This window comes from Megascapheus bottae, chromosome 5, assembly GCF_031878675.1.
Source record: "Megascapheus bottae isolate mThoBot1 chromosome 5, mThoBot2.hap1, whole genome shotgun sequence".
Classification (NCBI taxonomy): Eukaryota; Metazoa; Chordata; class Mammalia; order Rodentia; family Geomyidae; genus Megascapheus; species Megascapheus bottae.
Window position 1 is genome coordinate 31,884,793 of NC_143513.1, and position 20,303 is coordinate 31,905,095.

The 20,303-nt window shown below is 37.2% G+C and overlaps 1 protein-coding gene across 1 annotated transcript in view; it reads right to left on the minus strand.

Annotated features, from left to right (window-relative positions):
• Grm3 (glutamate metabotropic receptor 3) overlaps window positions 1-20,303 on the minus strand; it is a 94,076-nt gene that overhangs the window by 56,657 nt on the left and 17,116 nt on the right. Inside the window, exon 2 of the mRNA XM_090332886.1 lies at window positions 10,627-11,482. Within this exon, the coding sequence (XP_090189012.1) occupies window positions 10,627-11,482 (856 nt within the window). The remainder of the gene's footprint in view (window positions 1-10,626; window positions 11,483-20,303) is intronic.

Sequence of the window (20,303 nt, forward strand, 5' to 3'; positions counted from 1 at the left end):
TTGGAAAAACATAATTCATGTCCTGAAGACCAACAACTGCCAACCCAGACTGATATATCCAGCAAAACTAGCATTTACATTTGAGGGAGAAACAAGAATATTTCACTCCAAAGAAAAGCTTTATGAATACATGCACACTAAACCAGCATTACAAAATACTAATTAATGGAGAGCAAATTGAAGAACATCAAGAACACCCATCAAGAAACAATTATCTATAATTCACTAAAGATAAAAGGGGAAAAAAGAGAGAGAAAGAAACTTGGAAGTAAAAATAAATAATGACAATGTACACTGACCACTTCTCCATAATTTCCCTAAATGTGAACGGGCTGAACAATCCAATCAAAAGACACAGAGCAGCAGAATGGATTAAGAAGCACCACCCATCCATATGTTGCCTCCAAGAGATCCACCTCACTGCCAACGATAGAAACAAATTCCATGTGAAAGGATTGAAACGAATTTTCCACTCCAGTACACCATGCAAAAAAGCAGGAGTAGGAATCTTAATCTTCGACAAAATTAACTTCTCGGTAAAATCAGTACATAAAGATAGAGATGGCCATTACATATTAGTAAAGGGTAAAATCCATACCCACAATATTACAGTTATAAACATTTTCTCCTCCAACATGGGAGCACCCAAATTCGTCAAACAAACTCTCTTAAAATTAGAGAACAAGATAGACTCAAACACAATCACAGTGGGAGACCTCAATACGCCACTCTCAACATACAACAGGTCAACTCAAGAAAAGTTAAGCAAAGACACCATTGACTTAAATGACACCATAGCCCAGCTGGGCTTAACAGATATACACAGAATCTTCCACCCAACAGCAAAACTTTTTACATTTTTCTCAGCACCACATGGAACACACTCCAAAATAGATCATATAATAGTTCATACAGAAAACTTAAGCAGATACAAGAGGACTGATATAATCCCATGCATTCTATCTGACCACAGTGGAATCAGACTAATTCAGAACAATGCAGTCAAAGTAAAAAAACATTCAAACACTTGGAAGCTAAACAACACACTTCTGAATAACTCCTGGGTTACAGATCAGAACAGAAAAGAAATTAAAAACTTCTTCAATGTAATGACAATCAAGAGACAAAGGAACTTATGGGACACAGCAAAGGCAGTTCTAAGGGGCAAAGTTATTGCACTATGAGCACATATTAAAAAGACAGAAGAGCATGTAAATAACCTAAAAAAACCTGAAACACCTAGAGGAGCAAGAAAAAGTTGATTATAAAACAACTAGGACAGAAATAACAAAAATAAAATCAGAAATTGAAATAAGATCTATTATACACAAAATTAATAAATCAAAAAGTTGGTTCTTTGAAAGAGTCAACAAAATAGACAGACCCCTGGCAACATTAATCAAAAAAAGGAAAGGGGAGACTCAAATAAACAAGATTAGAGACCTCACAGGAACAATGACAACTGACATACAAGAAATTCAGTCCATAATGAATAAGTACTACTAGGGCCTATATTCAAAGAAACAAGAAGATCTAGGGGAAATGGATGATTTCTTAAATAAATATAGGCTACCCACACTGAACAATGATGAGGTAAACAAATTGAACAAACCAATCTCTTACAATGAAATTGTGGAAGCAATCAGGAAAATGTCAACCAAAAAGAGCCCAAGTCCAGATGGTTTCACTGCAGAATTCTACAAGGCGTTCAAAGATGAAGTAACACGTATACTCTTGAAACTCTTTTGGGAAATAGAAGCAGAAGGAGCAATACCAAACTCATTTTATGAAGCTAATATTGCTCTCATCTCCAAACCAGGGAAAGACCCAACAAAAAAAGAAAACTACAGACCTATCTCTCTAATGAACACAGACTCAAAACTCTTCAATAAAATATTAGCCAACAGAATCCAGAAACAAATTTAAAAAATTATACACTACAATCAAGTAGGCTTCATCCCACAGATGCAAGGCTTGTTTAACATTTGCAAATCAATCAATGTAAAACATCACATCAGTAGAGCTAAGGATAAGAATCATATGATAATTTCTCTGGACGCAGAGAAGGCATTTGACAAAATACAACATCCATCCATGTTGAAAGCACTAGAAAAAAATAGGAATAAGAGGTACATTCCTCAAAATAGTTAAAGCTATATATAAAAAACCTACAGCCAGTATTATACTAAATGGTGAAAGACTGGAATCATTTATCTTAAAATCAGGAACTAGACAGGGATGCCCACTCTCTCCAGTTCTCTTCAATATAGTGCTGGAAACCTTAGCCAGAGCAATAATGCAAGAAAAGGACATCAAAGGGATCCACATAGGGAAAGAAGAAATTAAACTATCCATATTCGCAGATGACATGATCCTCTACTTGAGTGACCAAACAAACTCCACTCCCAAACTTCTAGAATTAATAAACTACTTTAGCAAAGTGGCAGGATACAAAATTAACCTTCAGAAGTCATTAGCCTTCTTGTACACCAACAATACACAAACAGAAGGCCAAATCAAGAAAATGATCCCAGTTGCAATAGCCCATAAAAGAATAAAATACTCAGGAATTAATTTAACAAAAGATGTAAAGGAATTATTTAATGAAAACTATAAAAGGCTAATGAAAGAAATTAAAGAGGACACAAGGAAATGGAAAGACATCCCACGCTCATGGTTAGGAAGAACCAACATAGTGAAAATGGCTGTACTGCCAAAACTGATATACAAATTCAATGCAATCCCCATCAAAATACCAAAGACATTCTTTACTGAAATAGAAGATATAATCCAAAGGTTCATATGGAACAAGAAAAGATTAGAATAGCCAAAACTTTTATAGGCAAAACGAACAATGCTGGTGGTATTACAATACCTGACTTCAAACTCTATTATAGAGCCATGATAACAAAAACAGCTTGGTTTTGGCACAAAAACAGACCAGAAGATCTGTGGAACAGAATAGAAGAACCAGAAATAGAACCACATACCTATAGGCAACTTGTATTTGACAAAGGAGCCAAAGATATACAGTGGAATAAACACAGTCTATTCAACTATTGGTGCTGGCAAAACTGGGCAGCCACATGCAGAAAACTAAAAATTGACCCTAAATTTTGCCATGCACAAGCATTAACTCAAAGGGGATCAAAGACCTCAACATAAGACCGGAAACCTTGAAACTGCTACATGATAAAGTAAGAGAGACACTGGAACTCATAGGCACAGGCAAAAGATTCCTGAACAGAATCCCAGGGCCACAATAGATTGGAGAGAGACTCGATAAATGGGACTACCTAAAAATAAAAGCATAGTCGCAAAAGTAGAGAGACAGCCAACCAACTGGGAAAAGATATTTAGTAATAATACATCTGGCAAATGCTTAATATCCAGTATCTACAGGGAACTCAAAAAACTAATCCCCCCGAACCCAACAAACCATTCAATAAAGGGGCAAGGGACCTAAAAAGAGATTTATCAGAAGAAGAGATTAAAATGGCAGAAAAACATATGAGAAAATTTTCATTATCTATGGTCATAAAGGAAATGCAAATAAAAACAATCCTAAGATACCACCTTACCCCAACAAGAATGGCCAAGATTTTGAACTCAGATAATGACAGTTGCTGGCGGGGTTGTGGAAAAAAAGGAACCCTACTACACTGCTGGTGGGAATGCAGACTAGTTCAGACACTCTGGAAAGCACTGTGGAGGTTTCTTAAAGAACTGAAAATTGACCTTCCCTATGATCCCGCCATACCACTTCTGGGCATCTACCCTGAATATCATAACCCAAGATATGATAAGGACACCTGCTCAGCTATGTTCATATCTGCACTATTCACAATAGACAGGTGATGGAAACAATCCAGATGCTCTACTGCATATGAATGGATACAGAAAATGGAATTCTACATAGCCAACAGACAAGATAAAATAATGGCATTCGTAGGGAAGTGGATGAATCTAGAGCGAATCCTGTTGAGTGAGACAAGACCAAAGGAACGAAAGGCGCATGGTATCCTTAATATGTGTCTATTAGATCCAAAGAGTACAAGAGCGAGGACTCATTAGTTGCATACCCAAAGCTATGGACATGGTAATGGAAATATAAACATAGCTCTATAGACATAAAAACCTATGACTCTATAAACATGCTTTATTTCATACATTAATATGTATCTTTGATATACAAATCCTTAGTCTAATTTTGATTAAGTTCTCAAAACTATGTGCCAGTGATTGTATATAGAGATTCCCTTCTCGCACACTTGTTTGTTAAACATGTCATTTGAAATATGATGTAAAAATCAATGTTAATAAATTCTTTAATAAAAAAGCAAAACAAACAAAAAAAGTACACTAGATCTCATTTGAATGGAGGGGGAAAACATGAAGAAATGGGGAGATAAAATAAAAAGGGTGACTGAAGGAAAATATGATTCTAGAATATTACATGCTTATAGGACAATATCATAATGAAATATACTCTTGTGTGGTTCATATACACTAATAAATCAAATGAAATTACATTTGCTGTAATAAAAATAAAATGTTTACAATATTTTAAGCAATTATAAGGCTGGCACTATGGCTCAGTGTTAGAGTCCTTGACTGGCATGTTTGTGGTTCTGTTCCTTAGTAGCACAAAATCAGAAAAAGCTGCAGGTGATGCTGTGGCTCAAATGATAGAGTGCTATGCTTGATCAAAAGAAGTTCAGGGACAGTGCCCAGGCACTGAGTGCAAGCCTCAGTACTGGCAAAAATTTAAAAAAAAAAGCAATTATATAAGTCTGGCAAGGGGCAAGGAGCATGGTTTAGTGGTAGAGTCCCTGCCTAGCATGCGTGAAGCCTCGGGTTTGTTTCCTCTACACTACATACATAGAAAAAGCTGGAAGTTGTACTGTGACTCAAGTGGTAGAGTGCTAGCCTTGAGAAAGCCCCAAAAGAGTGCCCAGGCCCTGAGTTCAAGCCTTAGGACTGGCCAAAAAAAAAAAAGGAAAAAAAAAAGAAAAACAAAGTCTGGCAAGGTGACAAAGATCTGTATTATTCCCAGCATTGCTGAGGCCAGAGGATAACAAATTCAAGACCAGTCTAGGCTTACTCTGTCTCAAGAACAAAACCAAGGAAACATAAGAGAAGAGTGATGTTAGCTGGACAGTGAGGGGCAAGTTTGGCTAGGCCACATACTCTATGGAAAGGATTATGTCTATGAGTAAAGTTGAAAAGTTCCTTGATGGGTTGTAAGCAGAGGAGAGATTTTCCTCTGCTTATAATTTAAATGAATGCTCTAACTTTTGTGTGGAGGTTAGTATGTGGAAATTGGTTATGGTGGATATGAAAAGTGAAGGAAACGGAAGGTTGGGAAGATGGATAAGAATATAAAAAGGGGTGACATTGATCAAGATCCACTGTGTCATAAACTCCTTTGTTGAATGGCTAACTCTGTTGCACAACCAACTAAAAGAAAATAATTTTTTTTGAAAAAAGGATAAGCATGCTGCCATCAAAGAGATTGATATCACCCCATTTGTAGTGAAATTGAAAGACTTGAAAAAAATCATATTAAGTGAAGTGTGCCAGAACCAAAGAAACATAGGCTTCATGGTTTTCCTCATTTGTAATAATTAGGCCACATCTAGGGTTTTGCTAACAGAGGATTATGATAGCTCAAAAGCTTTGAACATATGGCCATATACGATGAGGCTAAGCAAAATGAACTCTGATATGTAAACTAGATTTTTATCTTTGTGATTGCTGTTCTTAATGCACTGTGAAGTTATTTCTTTTCTCTTTTTTCCCCATTATGGTTTATATGTTGTTACTATATCTGACTTTGGTTCCTGGTATATTGTATATACATTTATTTGTTTATTTGAAATAGGAAAGGAAATGGGAAAAACAAAATGATTGGGGCAGGAGGAAGGAAAATGGGAAAAAAACATGGGATGTGGTATCAATGTTCAAAAAGTAATGTACCCACTACTTGACTAATATAATTGTAATCCCTCTATACTTGATTCTGACAATAAAATAAAATTAAGAAAAGGAAAAAGAAGGATGAGCAATTAGGAGAAATGGAGGCTAGAGATATGAGCAATTTGAAACATGATGGCAGTTTTGGCATGAAACATGCTTCAACTGAATCAATAATGTATTTTGATTGTCTGGATAGAAGATATAAGAAAAAGGAAAATGCCATAAGAATGATATGGGAAAAAGGTGAGGGACACTTAACTCAGTTTAAGAAGTACACAGGAAGGTTGTTCAGCAATTATTAAGTTTTGAAGAGACACAAATAAGTGAGGGTGTCAGGAAAGGCAAATGGGGGCTAAGCAGGAGTGCTCTCAATGAAGGAACTAAAATATTCTGAGGACATGAGGACAAATAAAGAAATGACATGTTTGCAGGAATTGCAGATAGGGTGGTTGGTGAAAAGAGTGAATATGGGGGGGTATGGCAGGAAATTTGCCTAGAGAAAAGGGTACTGGTTAGATCATATGATAGGAGAGCTTGCTCTTTGGAAAAAAAAATAGCAAGTCTTTATTCTGCAAAATCCTGGGATAAATTCAAGCTCTATCCATGTTTACCAAGGTTGCAACTAGCTAATAAGAAGATACCAAAAGACCGGGGAATATTTTTGTTTATGTGGGTGACATTCAAAGGAGACCTACTACTTTTGTCCTGTTAAAACCAGCATGATTAAAGAATCAGTTACTTCTTTCCCTTCTCAGAAGAATCTTGAGTAAATGTATTTTGTAAAAACAGATCGCTGAACCCTTCTATTAATTACAATAAAAAAGAACTTAATAAAAAAGGCAAAAAATAAAATAAAATGGGATTTGATTTCCTTGTAGATGAAAAAAATCAACAACAAAAAAACAGATGTCTGAAAGAGTTTTCAACCCAGTTGAGCAAATGGTCTATATCTTCTAAGTATTGACTATTGTGTCTTGTCCACATTCAAGTTAGAAGGAAACAGAGGTGTACGCTTTTAGAAAAAAAGGAAGAAAACACTTTCTAAAAGAAAAGTCCTATAATATTTTTTAATCTTAAGGCAAGAATACTGTATATATCCTAAGGATCTTTTAACCATTGTCAGTTAAAATGATACAGACATTTAATCATAGATAAGTTCACATCAATGTTCTGTAGTCTACATTCTACTCTTACTTTGCCTTATTATTTGTGAAGTGTTAGATCCTTCTTTATATCATTGCTATTTTTCATTGTAATAGATAGAGGGGTGACAGGTAGTAGGTACATTACTTCTTACACATTGATACCCCTTTTCATGTTTTTGTTCCCATTTCCCTTCCCCCATCCCTCCCAATCATCTTGTTTCCCCTCCTTCTATTTCCTATTTCAAATAAACAAATAAACATATATACAATATGCCAGGCAAGAAAATCAGATACTGTAACAATATGAGATTAACCAAAGGGCAACAAAAGAGAAGAGAAATAACATTGTACATCAAGAACAAAAATCACATGATATAAAGCTCTTGTTTCCATATCCTGGAGATCCTTTCATTTAGCCTCATCCTCTATGGCCTTATGTATCTAGGTTTTGCACTATTGCAATCCTCTGCTAGGAGAGTCCTAGGTGAGTACTAATTATTACAAACGAGGAAAACCATGTTCCTTTGGGTCTGGCTTACTTCACTTAATATTATTTTTTCCAACTCTTTCCATTTCCTAGCACAATGATATTCATTGTAGCATTATTTACCATAGCAAAGATGTGGAACCAACCCAGATGCCTCTCAGTAGATGATTGGATCAAGAAAATATGGTGCTTATACACAATGGAATTCTATGCTGTCATTAGAAAGAATGACATCACCCCATTTGAAAGGAAATGAAGTGTTAGGTTCTTACAAGCAATTCTTTATTTTGTTTTTAAAACATACTAATTAGTGAATTTAGAATCTTGGTATCCTCCATGTAATGCATTTTCTTTTCCAATTCTCATGACTGAGCCTATTTACTTGGCTGCTAGTCTAAATTCCCTCTATTTTCTATAGTTTAAATCTGTTTTTCACCTTCCTACTCTCTTCTGAGATGGAGACTGACTGGTAATGTCTGACAAATTGAAGAGGCTAAAATAGGACTTTGTGGTCAGATATGCACAGCCAAACTGAATTACCAAATTGAGACCAGTAATTGAACAAGACAGAGAAAGGATGATACTTTCTGTTTTATCTACCTAAGTAATGACCTTAGTTCTTCATTTTTCTTTGCCTTTTAGGACTCAAGAAGTCAGGTAGGAAGAAAATATTTTAGTTATGTACAGCACTTTGCAAAGACTCTCTAAAATCTTATCCCTTTGTTTGGATTGTTGATTGGTGGATATATTTGTATTTCATACCAAGGAACAGACTAGAATAGCAATAAATATATACAGTAAAGATAAATGATTATTTTTAAGGATAATCTGAAGGGGGAAATCTCATTCCTTTTTAAATGCATCATTAATGCTGTTTATGAATAAGCAAATGTTTGTTTATATTTGAACTAATGATATTCCTTTGTTACTGACTCCATGGTTCATTCTTTTTCTTTCTTTTTTTCTAGTCACAGGGCTTGAACTCAGAGCCTGAGCACTGTCCTTGAGATTTCTCAAGACTAGAGCTCTGTCACTTGAGCCACAGCACACATCCAGCTTTTTCTATGTATATGGTACCTAGGAATCGAACCTGGGTCTTCATGTATGATACCATTAGGCATAACTCCCAGTCCCATGGTACATTCGTAATTATTATTATTTTTTGGTGGGTCATGGGCCTTGAACTTGGTCTGAGCACTGTCCCTGAGCTCTTTAGCTCAAGGCTACCAACCCACTTTTGAGCAAAGCTCCACTTCCTGTTTTCTAGAGGTTAATTGGAGATAATAGTCTCATGTCCTTTTGTGCCTGGGCTGGCTTTGAACCTTGATCCTCATATCTCAGTCTCCTGAGTAGCTAGGATTACAGGCATGAGCCACCAGGCCCATCTACATTCTTAATTCTTATTTCTGCACATACCAGTGAAATGGATCTAGGATTTACTACCTCACTTTATTATTTCTTTGTGAATCAATACATGTCTGAGCATACAAATCACACGCATACTCACACAGAGATAGCTTAACCTTTTCACTTCCAGTAGTTATTTTACCAGTAAGAAGTTGTATCCATCAAATTGATTCAATGAAGTGCTAGTATAGTTGATTTCTACTGTTGTTGTCACTTTTTGGGTAAAATGAAGAAACAAGAACACACAAAAATGCATAATTGTGTTTGTGCTTATTTTCAAAGCTGCTTAGGACAGAAAAAATCTGCAGTAGTGACAATAGGCACACTTCCTAGTACTAGTGATAGTACAGGCTACATGATTGCAGGTGGCAACTTATAAGGTAGACATGAGAAAAACAATTCTTAAATGGTAGTATTAAGTGACTAAATGTTCATATCTTTGATGATAAATAATTGAAACCAGCTATGCAGTCTAGAAATCAACTATGCAGTCTACCCTAGTGGTAGGAAGGATTATTAATATGTAGGCAAATAAATGCATCATATCATTGCAATACTATTGGCAATGAGATCTTTTGTGCACCACAATATTACTTAACCAATTATCTTTTGGGCTTAGGTTAGAGACCAGAGCAACACTTTAATGGGCAGATATCACATAAACCTTACTAGGGAATAGAAGGATAAAGATTTTGGCTTAAACCAAAAGGTGTCATATTTAGGAATATTTAAAGCACATTTTAAAATAAAGAGGAAGCAAAATTCTCTTTGAAGGCACTTTACATGACTACTCTTCAGAATGACTTTGGAGAGTCTTCCAGTATTATATTCAGCTTCACTAGAAACAGTTTCATTTAATATTGTAAATTAAGAAAATCTGGAACTCGTTTTTTTTAATTTATAAAAAGTACATTTGATAGTGGAAGGAAAAGCACCAAAGGAAAGTAAGAAGACTCTCCATTGGAAGAGAGCCCCAAAGGGGAATCTGATGCAGTCCTCCCTGAAGCTAGCTATTAGCGCTTGGGGCGCCTCCCACAGCTTGATAATCCAAAATTCATTCAAACTCACAGAGAAATATTTCTATATCGTAGGAAAGTCGAATCGCAGGACCTCAAAGTCACTATAGTCTGGGTATCTTTCTTGTTTTGCCCCTCATTAGCCACTAGACAAAAAAGTGCATGTGTCTTTCACTTACTATGAAAGTGATGAGATCTATTGTTTGCTCAACTCACTCACAAGGAAAACTCGGGAAGTGCTTGTTCTTTTGAGAGCTGCCAATTCTGTTAAGGAAGATTAAATATCCATATCCCATGTGTCATATCTTGCAGCTGACAAGAAAGAGAGTAAATGTAGCCTGGGTTCCATCTAGGCGGCTACCCCGGGGAGGTCATATTGACCAACGCTGAGGGCCATTCATTTGCACGTACTGTGCCAGTGAAGACAAAAATGAGCCAGGCTGTGAAGAAGACATCCTCCTGCCCCTCTGTGTCTCTAACACTTGGAGCCCTTTTCTGTGGCTCTGGCACAAGGATTTCCGTTGGGGGCAAAGGTATTTTCTGGTTCCTGTGTGACTACACGAAAGAAGATGATTCAAGAGTCATCACCTACCTGTGAAGTTGATTTTCAACAAGTATTCCTTGTAGAGCTTCTTCCCATCCAGGATCTTCATGGCATCACAGAGCTTGGTGGTATTGGGGCAGAGAGTGCGCTGCATTTTGTGCAGCGCATGGGCCATGGCATACACTGCGTTCACGACAAACATGATCTTGGATTCTTGCTCATAGTTGCTGCTGTCTATGGCTAGGTGCTTGTCGCAAAGCCGTCGATGGTTTCTTTTGTTCTGGAGGCTGCACTGGAACTTCTGTTCCCAGAAGTCCCGGAACCAAGGGTTGCGGTGATTGTTGTAGGGGTTGAGGCTCTGAAAGTAGCGATCAAACTGGCGGACGGGCTGGGAAGCCAACTCCAGCGTGATGGCGCCATAGGCCACATGCTCGCTGCCCTTAATGATGCTCTCCTGCGCGCCCCAGCCATCGCTGGCCACCCAGGTGAAGGAGGCGTTGGCGCGGCTGGCAGCGGCAATGAGCTCCCGGGAGTCGTCGCTGCGCATGAAGAGGACCACGACGCGGGCGTTGGGCTTCTGCAGCAGCTCCCGGATCACGCTGTCATAGGACTTGCGGATATTAGAGCGCCCCACCTTTTCTGCAGTGGCGATGCAGATGTTTCGCAGGCGGGCTTCCTGCTCGAAGGCCTCGATCCCCGTTTCTCCGTAGTCACCCTCAGAGGCCACAGTGGACACATAGGTCCAGTTGAAGAAGCGCAGGATCTCGGCCATGGCTTTGGCCTGGTAGAAGTCGGGGGGCACCGTTCTGGCAAAGTAATCATAACGCGACTTGTCACTGAGTTTGGCGCTGGTGGAGGCGTAGCTTATCTGAGGGATCTGGAAGAGTCTCAGCAGGTTTGCCACCTAGGAGAGGGACGAAGAGGAAGTGCTTTCTTAGCCCAGAGGTTCAGCTCGGCACAGGGGTCATCAGACTGCCCTTACTTTTATTTATTTGTATATTTTTAACCACATTACTCTGTTGCGCGCGTGCGCTCATGCACACTCAGGACCTCTTACTCTCTCTTGTTTTTAAGACTGGTACTCTACCACCTGAGCCATACCTCCACATACAGCTTTTTTAGTGGTGAATTGGACTTAAGAGGCCCATAGACTTTTCTACTTTGGCTAGCTTTGAACCGCGATCCTCATATCTCAGCCATCAGCACCTGGCAACCACACTTTCTGGACAATTCCGGAGACTTAGGGCCCTTGAATACTGCGTATTTTAAAGAGCCGGTGTATTAAGTGTATATTTTGAGAAAGGACATAGTAAGAAATGAGAAGATCACCACTTGTTGGACCTTTCAGAGTCTGTGGTAGACCTTAGACCAGGAAAATCAGTTTCAGATGATCTCGGTGTGGTTGTTTTAAGTTCCTGGGGTTCTGCTATAGCTCAGAGAAACAATGAACTACAGTGAATTGGCCAAATTGGGTTTTCAGACAACTTGGCTGCAGTTGTATAGAAAGAGCCAGGGTGTTTAATTCTCACTTCCCCCTCTTTTACTAAAAATGGCAGAATCTGAAAGAATTTAATTTGGGAACTGGGTGCCACATGGACAGTCCAAATTAGACATTTATTATCTAGGTTAGGCAAAAAAAATCAATTTGACTGAAATTCCATGTCAGTGAAAATTTTACATAAATATTTTTCTTAACTTCTGAAAAACTTGGCTAACTTTCTCATTACTTTGCTTTTCTTGAAATTTGATTCTGCTTAAATCATGTGAAAGGAAAGAACACAAATATGCCATTCTTATTTTAACTAAAAATCATATGATGAAAGCTGTTAAGAATGAACTATTTCAATATATTTACAGCTTATGCTAAATCAAAATGTGGTTGTCTCATAATTTAGACATCATTAACATTTTAGTGTTATATTTATTATGAAACAAAGAAGGAAATTGATGTTAAATAATCAAGGAACACTACAGAGAGTATTTGCAAAAATGATATGTTTATCTCATAATAAAATTGTTTTATTTTTTGGGGGATCTGGAAAGTGCTCTCTCTCTATTAAGCTCAGTTAAATTACATAATAATTAAGGCATACTTTAATCAGAAGCAACTTGCATCTTTGAATATAATCAATGTCCACTGGAATAAGTATGAGTAATTTGCAATTTTCATTTATATTTGACACGTAGGAAGCACAGCTGGAATAGGCAGCTGTTTGCAAAGAGCAAAAGCAACATAAAACAACTGACATCTGAGTCCTGATTAATCTTCATCACATTTGGGATAGGAAACAAACAACCAAGTTCATACACAGCTACACAGCATGTTGCTGTGGATCTGGGCTGCTATTGAAACTAACACTTGGAACAGCTAAAAACTATCAACTTAAAAAAAAAAAAACTTCTCTGGGGCCGGGAGCTTGGCCTAGTGGAAGAGTGCTTGCCTAGCATGCACAAAGGCCCTGTTTCTGTTCCTCGGTACCACATACATAGAAAAAAAAAAGCTGGAAGTCGTGCTGAAACTCAAGTGGTAGAGCTCTAGCCTTGAGAAAGTTCAAGGACAGTGCTCCTGCCCTGAGGTCAAGCCCAAGACTGGCAAAAAGAAAAAATCTTCTCTGATCATAGTATCTATTACTTAACTACAAGTATCACTCTAGAAAATCTGGAATCTGAAAAAAAATATAACTAAACATGAAAACCTCAAATCCTTCTGGTATGTGATATTCTAGGATGTGAGTGGGTTTGGGAGAATGTAGTGGCTGGATGGATGAATGTAAACTAGTATGCTATGAATCTCTTCTTTCCTCAGAGCTAGGAGACTCTGGGAAAAGGATTCATACTGAGTTTTGGGGTATGCTAGTATACTCAGCATGATTGATATGGCAGTTGGCACTGGGCCACCACAGTTACTACTTTTAGAAAGACTATTTGACCTCCACTGGATTTATCTACCACTATGGCAGACAGACCTGGTGAGACTTGGTGGTGGAAGCCTTGTTTTTTTTGTTTTTTTCCAAAGATTGACTTGATTATGGAGTAGGAGCAGAGTGACGCGCGCTCGCTCGCTCGCTCTCTCTCTCTCTCTCTCTCTCTCTCTCTCTCTCTCTCTCTCTCTCTCTCTCTCTCTCTCTCTCTCTCTCTCCAAGTTATAATCACTAGAACCCGAGCCCCACTATAAAATGAGTGAAATGTTCTAAAAAAAAATCCCAGCAACCCAGACAAATTTTTTGGCAGCTCAGAACCGTAGTGAAAGAATCCTGAATTCTTGAAATATTGCTCTCTTAGAGGGTACAAGTAATGAAAAGGTGATCAAGAAAAAAAATTGTTCTTGTTTTTTGACTGATAGGATCCTGTGGCTTTATGTTTACCTCTTCAGGATATCTGAGAACAACTTACTGTCAAGGCAGCCTGCACAAGAGAATGAACAATGACAGTAATATGAAAATGATTCTGCACTAAGAAGGTATACATTGAGCTGTACTCTGTGAATATGGCAGACAGACTGGAAACAAAAAACAAATTATTGACAATATTTTTAGCTCACATATTATTCTTTTGCATTTGAGCTTAAAGACAAAATCGCTGCCAACTTTAGGAAAAGGAGGAATTTTTGGTGAGTTGAAACTAGATGATGGGATTCCAGTAAATAAATAAAATCTTAACTGTATCACCTTTACTAAATAACATGGAGAACTAGTGAAATTCAAAGTTTGAGTATTCAGATATGTTAGAAACACATCTAATCATAAAAGAGCAGTTTTAAAGTCCATTGATCCTGTGAGTTATTCCTTTTAAAATTAGTTTCCTCAGATAAAAGGGAAAAATTTAAAAATTTTTAGTGTCAGATAAACTTTCTATTAATGTTTTTGGAGGAAATATCACTATACATTTAAGTGAGAATGGAAAGGACATTAAGTTGAACATTGAGGGAGAGGGAGAAATTATAATGTTAAAGACAAATTGATGCCACCTTTCTTTTGTTGTTTTTGCACATGTGTGTTAGTCCTGTGATTTTTTTTCTCTTTGTCCATCATGGGGCTTGAAATCTGGGCCTGTGCACTGTCACCAAGCTCTTCAGCTCAAGGCCTGCCCATTGAGCAACAGCCTCACTTCCTGTTTTTTTAGTGATTAACTGGGGATGGGTCTCATGTTCTTTTGAGCCAGGCTGGCTTTGAGCCGTGATTCTAAGATCTCAGCCTTCTGAGTAGCTAGGATTACAGGCATAAGCCACAGTGCCCAGCTTGTAATCCATTTATTTATTTATTCATTTATTTTTTTCCGTCGGTTGTGGGGCCAGAACCCTGGGCCCAAGCACTGTCCCTGACTTCTTCAGCTCAAGTCTACCACCCTACCCCTTTAACCACAGCCCCACTTCCGGTTTTCTAGTGATTAAATGAAGATAAGAGTCTCACAGACTTTCGCACCCAGGCTGGCTTTGACCCTGGATTCTCAGATCTCAGCCTCCTGAATAGCTAGGATTACAGGGATGAGGCACCAAGCAGGCTGGTCCTGTTGATTTTACTCAGGGCCTGAGTACTATCCCTTAAGTCTTTTGCTCAAGGCTAGTAAACTACTACTTGTGCTCCACTTCTGGCTTTTTGGTAGTTCGCTGGAGATGAGAAAATAACAGATTCTATTGTCCAGAATGGCTTTGACACCCAGTCCTCAGATCTTAGCCTCCTGAGTAGCTAGGATTATAGTTGTGAGCCATCAGTACTGGGAAGTTTATCCCACAATTTCAGCCAAATCCACGTTTTTCAGGATTGGCTATATGTATCTATTTAATTATGCTTACCTAAAGTGAGCATATCACTATATAGAATGATATATATACATATAAATGTCTATGTATGTGTATATGTGTGCGTCTGTGTGTAGTACCCAGAATTCATGTGTTGAAAACTTTACCAGATTAAAATGTTAATAGCATTCAGCTGAGTTCTCTATTTCATGAATCCTTTAGTAGATAAATAGAATTAGGTATGGTCATTAGGGTGAAATCTTATGAGAACAGGCATTACCAATCGAGGAAGACACTGACTAGCAAGCTAGTAAACTTGTTCTGTCTCACCTGGAGGCACTTCCTGGACCCAGGGTTTTACCACACATCAGCACCATGCTCTTGGACTTACCAGCCTTCAAAACCACAACTTACGGAACCCTGATTTTTAAAATTTTTTTATTATAAGGGTAAACATTCTTATTTTTTAAAAAATAAACAACAAAAGTGGTAGATTTTTAACCTCTTCTCCTTTCCTTCCCATATCTATTTTAATCTTATTTTTAGGGAAAACATATGACATTTATTGTTGGGGATGTATATTTTAAAAACCTTTTTATTGTAAAATCAGTTACTATTGTATCATGTGTATTTGTGTGTGCAAGCTCATGTGTGCTAGTGTGTGTGCAGCATCTTCTTTGACAGCCTTTTGTCATAGATATTATTGCCTCTATGTTAATATGCTAATATGCTAATATGAGGGTTTTTTTTTGCAGGTGAAGACAGTTGTTCATAGCATAATCATAACGTGGGGCCAATCTACATGCAGAACTAGATTTTCTAACTTCTAGTAACAAGGCTATCACTTGTGGCATCTTCACTTCTTGTTGTATGACCACGAAACTGAAGGTGACAGTAGAGGGATATCTAGGGAGGAAAATTGAAAGAGGAAGAGGTGTATGCCATACAGTGCCTGGTTGCTGTAGAAATTTCCCTTGTCATGTAAAGTTTGAGTGGAGCTTGGAGATGTCTCTATAGTCAGTTAAGTTTCCTGTCTCATTTGTCTGACAGCTGGACATTCAGAACATTCCTAAGTTCCTTACTGGCCATATGGTTTCTCTGAAAAGGCATAAAGAAGTAAAGGTGACTCCTACATTGGACATTATTTTGAATGATAAAAAAGAATCATTTTAAAATAAAGATATAGTGTGAAATTTTGAAAGAAGTTTCTCAATTATGTAATTATTTGTTAAAAAAAGAAAAAAGAAACAGAATCTTCTTTGTTTTAGAAAGAAGCATTGTTAAGACTAAAATATGCTTGCCACAGATACATGTTCAAAAATGAAAATTTTTTAAGACAAAAAGAAAATCTTAAAAATAATTTACACACTATCATGTTGTCTGAACAAGACATAAAAAACAAGAACTCAAAGAGAAAAAAATTCACTAGGCTGCTGGGCTACATTGGATGAATTGAACATAAAAAGGTCTGGGAACTAGGTCAGTAGGTGTGCTGGAGGAATAGAGAAATGGAGCAAAATGGTTTTTATATTGTTTTGTTTTGAAATTCTATTTCAGGAGGAGATGTGATGGCAAGATATAGAAACAATGGATGGGAAGTCGATTCTGTTACTTTCTCATTCTCTCCATTAATGATATGACTTAGTTTGGAAACAGTAACTCAAATTATATTTAAAAAAATGTTTTATCTCACATTAGGTGAGGAGAAATGGAAAGAAAGGCTTACAATCATATCAAATTTGCCTGTGCAAGAGAAAACTGCACATTAAATCATGGAATCATAATCATTAATTTTTTAGCAACCGAAGTCTGTTGGAGAGTGAATGGAACTGGAAAATGGAAACGTGGAAAATAAAAGTCATGAATAAACACAAACAGTATTCTAAACATTCACAACAGTGAAAGCAAAGGAGGATATTCTTAAGAGAGAATCATAAGGACTCAATAACTATGTGACTATGATCATACAAAATGATGCTTATTGAAATAAACTCCAAGAATTGGAAGCAAGAGGTTTTGGTTTTTACTGGACTATTTGTAGGTATTTTCTTCCCTTTTCCCTTTGGTTTATTCCCTTATATTGCTGTATTTGATATCTGTACTCTTTGTCTTGTATGTGAGTTTATGTGATTTGGGGAGGGGAAGGTGAAACACCAAAATGGTAATGGGACAAAGGGTAAATCAGTTCATTGGTTATACTCACTAGACACTAGTTGTAAATGAACTACATGATCTGGGAGGAGAGGTCAAGAGAAAACACTGGGAGAGAAAGATGAACTTGGTGACATTGTTCCAAAGGAAATGTACTCATTTCCTGACTTAGGTAACTGTAACCCATCTGTACACCACTATCACCTTTCTAATAAAAAAGTTAAAAATTAAAAAGGATAAATATAAATCAATAGGAATGAACCAAGGCACACTTTCAGAGCTCATTCACTGTTTGATGTGTTTCTGTCATGCCACTAATCAAAATATGTGATATTTTAGACTATGCACTAATTTCTCCACTGAAATAAGATTTTTTAAGGGTAGGAAATGTATATTGTTAATCTCTGTGTCCTTCATGCCTCCCAGATCAGGGGATGTGCCATGATGTTTGTATAGTGAATGAGTTGATAAACCAATAGATTATTCTATGCTCTACCATTTCACCTTTGCTAATTACAGGGATATATGTGTATGGGGAAGACTTTAAAGCAAGCAAGGTAGGGCTGCTCTCAAACACAGATGCTAAAAAATTTGTTGTATCATGTGGCCTCTTCACTAATCACATTCATTTTTTTCCAACCAAATAGAGTGACCTGACACAAGAAATTGATTAATATCACTAGGAATTGTTGTCCAAGATCTCCATTTCATTAAAACAAATTCCTTCAAATTATCTTTGTCTGAAATGAGCAAGAACATAAATAAGTCAATATGACATTAACAAGATTTAGCCATTATATGAACTCACTAAATTCTGTAACTGGCCCTTTTGCTCTGAGAAACAAAGTAAGGGCCTTATCATTTAGGCCATGTCCTCAACCCATATTTACCTGAATTAGAGTTCCAATAACATGTACCTGAGAAATACTTTAATAAATAAATGGGTACTCAGGATTTCTTGTTAGGTACAACTTTGCTGGATTTAGATGCATTATATATAAGCAAAACAACAACCGCAGAGCTCATATAAGTTGCTCAAATGTTAATTCTTGCTTTGGGACTATATACACAAAACAGAATATTCAATTTTTAGCAATTTTATAATTGTCATTTCACTGCCATTTTTTCATATAAGAAGTCAATTGCAGCTGTAATTTATGCTACTGTTTTATATTCACTATTATATTAGGTTACTCATTTTCTTGGTAGCTTGAATTTATCCAGGATTAAAATAATTTTTTCATGATAGGCCTTTTCTAACTCAAAAAGTATTAATTATATACTAAAGCACAGGTCGAAATTTTCTTAATAAGGACCAAGAATCACAACAAATCAGAGAAAGGCTGGATAAATGGGACTGCATTAAACTGCAGAGCTTTTGTATGGCAAAGGACATAGCTAGTAAACTTATTAGGAAGCCTACAGAGTCGAGAAGATCTTCACCAACCATACAACAGACAAAGACCTCATATCTAAAATATATCAACAGCTCCAAAAATTGAATCAATCCAAAACTAATCTCCAAAGTAACAACCATCCCATTAAATGATGGGACAAAGACTTAAAGAGAGTCTTCTCTGAAGAAGAAATAAAAATGGCCTATAGACACATGAAGAAATGCGCAACATCTCTGGTCATAAAAGAAATGCAAATCAAAACAACTCTAAGATTCCACCTCACTCCATTTAGAATGGCCAGGATCAAGAAAACTAATAACAACAGATGCTGGAGGGGATGTGGCCAGGAGGGATCACTACTACACTGTTGGTGGGAGTGCAAACCTGTTCAACCACTATGGAAAGCAGTATGGCAGTTCCTCAAAAGACTAAACATAGGGCTTCCCTATGACCCAGCAATTCCACTACTTGGCATTTACCCAATCATCCAGAAACAAAGACATACTAAATCCACCAGCACAACAATGTTCATTGCAGCACTATTTACCATAGCAAAGATATGGAACCAACCTAGATGTCCCTCAGTTGATGAGTGGATCAACAAGATGTGGTATTTGTACACAATGGAATTCTATGCTGCTGTCAGAAAGAATGACATTGCCCCATTTGTTAGGAAATGGAAAGACTTAGAAAAGATCATATTAAGTGATGTAAGCCAGACTCAAAGGAACATAGGCTCAATGGTTTCCCTCATTTGTCATAATCAGTAGAAATCTTGGGCTCTCCTAGCAGAGATTTGCAATAGAGCAAAACCTTGGTACAAAGGCCATATAGTAGGACGCTAAATGAAAGGATCTCTAGGATATAGAAACATAAGCCATAAAATGAATGATTGTTGTTCTTAAGGTACTATGTTATCTCTCATCTCTTTTGCTGTCCCTTGGTTATCTCATATTGTTACAGTGTCTCACTTTGTTAAGTGATATATCGGCTATATTTGTATTTGGTTATTTGAAATTGGATAGGGAACGGGGGAAAACAAGATGAGGGGTGGGGTTGGGGGGGAGGGAAATGGAGACCAAGTCATGTGAAAGGGTATCAATGTATGGGAATTAATGCACCATCTATCTGGCAAATATAATGTAACCCTTCTATTAATTACAATAAAAATATATGAAAAAAATAAAATAGTCTTTGTTGCTACTAAAAATATATATACTAACGTGTTTGAGAGTTTTATTTCTCTTGACAGTATTTTTGTTGTTGTTGTTTTGACAGTACTGTAGCTTGAACTCAGGGATTGAGCTTGTTCTTTGGGCTTTCTCAAGCCTAGAGCTCTATCACTTGAGCCATAGAACCACTTCTGGCTGTTTCTATGGATGTAGTAGGGAGGAATTAAATCTAGGTCTTGCATGCTAGGCAAGCAATCTACCACTAGG